The sequence below is a fragment of the Molothrus ater genome, unplaced genomic scaffold (genome assembly GCF_012460135.2).
Source record: "Molothrus ater isolate BHLD 08-10-18 breed brown headed cowbird unplaced genomic scaffold, BPBGC_Mater_1.1 matUn_MA98, whole genome shotgun sequence".
Classification (NCBI taxonomy): Eukaryota; Metazoa; Chordata; class Aves; order Passeriformes; family Icteridae; genus Molothrus; species Molothrus ater.
The window spans coordinates 118502-122529 of NW_023416560.1; the positions used below are offsets into that span (position 1 = coordinate 118502).

Below are 4028 nucleotides of genomic sequence, written 5' to 3' on the forward strand. Positions count from 1 at the left end.
TTGGGAAACTAAGAGGACCATGGTGACACCGTGCAGCCCCACAGAACCAGGGCTCCATTGTGGTGCCATGGGGCCAAATGGACCCAGGGAGTGCCCCGTGACACTCTGGGCCCTCGTGGAACCACAGAGGCCATTGTGACACTGCAGGGCCTCGTGTAACCAAGGGGTTTCACCATTTTGACACTGCAAAACCAAGGAAACCATTGGGAGACTGCAGGGCCCAGTGGAACCAAGGGGCCGTTCTGACACTGCGGGGCCTCATGGCACCAAGGGGACATTGTGACACTGCAGGATCCTGTGTAACCAAGGGGCCACTGTGACACGATGGGGCCTCAGGGATCTGGAAGAAAGTTGTGACACTGTGTGGCCTTGTGGAAACAAGGAGTCCATTGTAACACTGAGGGGACTTGTGGAACCACAGAGACCATGGTGACAGTGTGGGATCTCATGTGGCCATGGGGACATTGTGACACCCTGGGCCTCTATGGAACCAAGGGGCCACTGTGAAACTGCAGCACCAACGAGAACATTGTGACACTGTGAAGCCTCACAGAAGCAAGAAGTCCTTTGTCACATTTTGGGGCCCCATGGAACCAAGGAGACCATTGTTGCTCTGCATGGTCTCATGGAACCAAGGGGACCAGTGTGACAGTCCACGGCCTGGTGTAATCAAAGGGCCATTGTGACACTGAGGGGCCCCATGGAACCAAGGACACCTTTGCAGATGACACCAAGCTGGGTGTGAGTGTGGATCTACTGGAGGGTAGAAGGGCTCTGCACAGGGACCTGGACAGGCTGGATCGAGTGAATGAATCCAACAAGGTGAGGTTTGACAAATCCAGGTGCCAGGCCCTGATATTTGGCCCCAGTGCTACAGGCTGGGGACAGAGTGTCTGGAGAGCAGCCAGGCAGAAAGGGACCTGCAGGGACTGATGGACAGCAGGCTGGACATGAGGCAGCAGTGTGCCCAGGTGGCCAAGAAGGCCAATGGCTCCTGGCCTGGATCAGTAATGGTGTGGCCAGCAGGAGCAGAGCTGCTGTGCCAGCACTGATCTGCCCCAGCTCTGCACACAGACATTGCTGCTGCAGCTCCAGAGAAGGCAACAAAAGGGCATCTCTGCAGAAAATTTTGCTGGGAGACCCTTTAGTTCCTTTAAAGTCACCAAGAGCACAGCCCCTCATTGACACAGTCTGTGGCCATAGGGAAGGTGGAGAGAAACAAAAGGGGAAATGGCAGAAACAATGACACTTCTCTCTGGACGATATAGTCAGGCTTGACAGCTAACTTACAAGCAAAGTTGAGTTAATAGATGAAATAACAATTGATGATTTTAGAGTGTATCCATAGCAAGAAAGAAGACAAAGCATTAACATTGAAATAGATAAGAAAAGATACATGTAAATTTTTGTTAGGTAGACTAGAGGCATAAGTAAATGTGTATGCAGAGCTTATTAAATTTCTGTAAAACTTTTGCCAATTATATTGATACTAATAGATTTGCTCTAATGAATATAGTAAGTTATTGGGATGTAATTAATGACTTAAATTGATATTTTCTTAAAAGTATGTAAACTAGAGAACATGAAATATAAAAACATTTTCTTCTTTGACCTTAATCACATGTGTGTAGGTCACATCCAATCTAACAGTATCAGACAAGAATAATAAAGTAAAACAAAGAAAAAGAATCTCCAAAATGAAACCAACAAGAAATATCAAAAACAATTTTTATTACAAGTGATTTGCAGAAAATGGTCAGCACTTTAATATTTCCAAAACCATCCAGTCATCAGTCTCCTCACTGCAGCCTTGAGCTCCTGGTTCCTCAGGCTGTAGATGAGGGGGTTCAGGGCTGGAGGCACCACTGAGTACAGAACTGACAGGGCCAGATCCAGGGATGTGGAGGACATGGAGGGGGGCTTCAGGTAGTAAAATGTGCCTGTGGTGACAAACAGGGAGACAACAGCCAGGTGAGGGAGGCAGGTGGAAAAGGCTTTGTGCCGTCCCTGCTCAGAGGGGATCCTCAGCACAGCCCTGAAGATCTGCACATAGGAGAAAACTATGAACACAAAACAGCCAAATGCTAAACAAAGGCTAACCAAAATGAGCCCAAATTCCCTGAGGTTTGAGTGTGAGCAGGAGAGCTTGAGGATCTGTGGGATTTCACAGAAGAACTGGCCCAGGGCATTGCCATGGCACAGGGGCAGGGAAAATGTATTGGCCGTGTGCATGAGAGCATTGAGAAAGGCACTGTCCCAGGCAGCTGCTGCCATGTGGACACAAGCTCTCCTGCCCAGGAGGGTCCCGTAGTGCAGGGGTTTGCAGATGGACACGTAGCGGTCGTAGCACATCACGGTCAGGAGCGAAAATTCTGCTGAGATGAAGAACACAAAGAAAAAGAGCTGTGCAGCACATCCAGAGTAGGAGATGTTGCTGGTGTCCCAGAGGGAATTGTGCATGGCTTTGGGGACAGTGGTGCAGATGGAGCCCAGGTCGCTGAGGGCCAGGTTGAGCAGGAAGAAGAACATGGGCGTGTGCAGGTGGTGGCCGCAGGCTACGGCGCTGATGATGAGGCCGTTGCCCAGGAGGGCAGCCAGGGAGATGCCCAGCAAGAGGCAGAAGTGCAGGAGCTGCAGCTGCCGCGTGTCTGCCAATGCCAGCAGGAGGAAGTGCCTGATGGAGCTGCTGTTGGACATTTGCTGGGGCTGCACATGGGGATCTGTAAGAAAAGTAATCATGGAATAGTTGGGTTTGGAGAGGCCTTGAAATATCCCATCACAGCCTGGGGGCACTTTCCCCCCACTGCCTGCCCAGGGCTCTGCTGCCTGGAGCTGTCCCTGCCAGCAGCTGCTTCCCTGTGCCCAGGGCTGGGCCCTGCCAGTGCTGCCAGGGCCCAGCCCAGCCCTGGGGGCTCAGCTCTGCCCTGCAGAGCCCTCCCAGCTCAGGCCCTGCCCAGGGGCAGCTCTGGCTCTGCAGGCTCTGATGGCAACGTCAGAGCAACCCTGAGGAGGCTGGAAAAGCGACACTGATGCTGCCTCTAAGGGCTGATTTCTGTCATTGCCTGCTTTATTCAGACCTGAAAGAAAATTTTTTTTCGTCGACCTGAACTGAGAGATGAATATTTATGTACAAATCCCATCCAGGCAACCCAGAGCAGTAGAATAAAAAGCAGGATTTTCCCTTTCATGCAGCCCATGCCTTGCTGTGCTCCATGTATAATCTGCTTGGAAATGTTCTGCAGTTAAATGTCATGCTGGGACCAGTCCTGAACAATGCAGCATCCTCCCCACACAAGGAGAACACTTCCAAGCCTCACCAGCTGTCTCCTGCCACCCAGATCTTGTCCCCCAGTGCTGGGAGCAGCTGCCAGGGCTGGCTGAGAGCTGTCCCTGGCAGGCAGCAGAGTCCCTGCCCCAGCACAGCGCCCTGGGCTGCAGGACCCTGCTCTGCAGGACAGCCCTGGTCACCCCTGGCTGCCCTGCACAAGAGACAATCAGAGAATGTACTCACAGGCTCTGCAGGCATTGGGATGTTCCAGCTGCAGGAGATGGCTCCAGGAGCTGCAGCTGCATTGTCCTGCAGCCAGAGGTTCCTGTGCCAAGGGCTGGCAGTGATTGTGCCCCAGGCACTTCTCAGCCCCTTCCCAGCCCTGACTGATTGAAGCTCTCTGTGCCTCTGTGCTGTGCCCGGGCTGGCTGCAGGCAGTGCCCCAGCCCTGCTGGGCTGGCAGAAGAGCTGCTCCTCAAGAGAAATGTGCTTTTGAAGCTCTTCTTGGTGACCAGGAGCTGCCTCTGGGCCAGGAGCCCAGCCCAGCTCAGCAGCACAGACACAGCACAAGGACTTTAATCAGCCTCTGGGGCTTTGTGCTCAGGCCCTGAACATCAGTCCCTGAGAGGGAGCTGAAGAAACCTCTCCAGAACTCCAAGGCAGAATCCAACTCCAAACTTTCTTGGACTTTTAATGGGTCCCAGAGAGGGACACGACTGAGCAAGTGTCCCCAGGCCCCAGGCAGAGCAGAGAACTGCAG

The 4028-nt window shown here is 52.7% G+C and overlaps 1 protein-coding gene across 1 annotated transcript; it reads right to left on the reverse strand.

Moving 5' to 3' along the window:
* Positions 1–1764: 1764 nt before the first annotated feature.
* LOC118700911 (olfactory receptor 14A16-like) lies at positions 1765–2697 on the reverse strand. The gene has a single exon (XM_036405485.1). The coding sequence runs from the start codon at positions 2695–2697 to the stop codon at positions 1765–1767; it is 933 nt and encodes a 310-aa protein (XP_036261378.1).
* Between the last annotated feature and the right edge of the window lie 1331 nt (positions 2698–4028).

Excerpts from the sequence above, each read along its gene's own strand:
- LOC118700911 (XM_036405485.1), bottom strand. The coding sequence starts at position 2,697 with ATGTCCAACAGCAGCTCCATCAGGCACTTCCTCCTGCTGGCATTGGCA.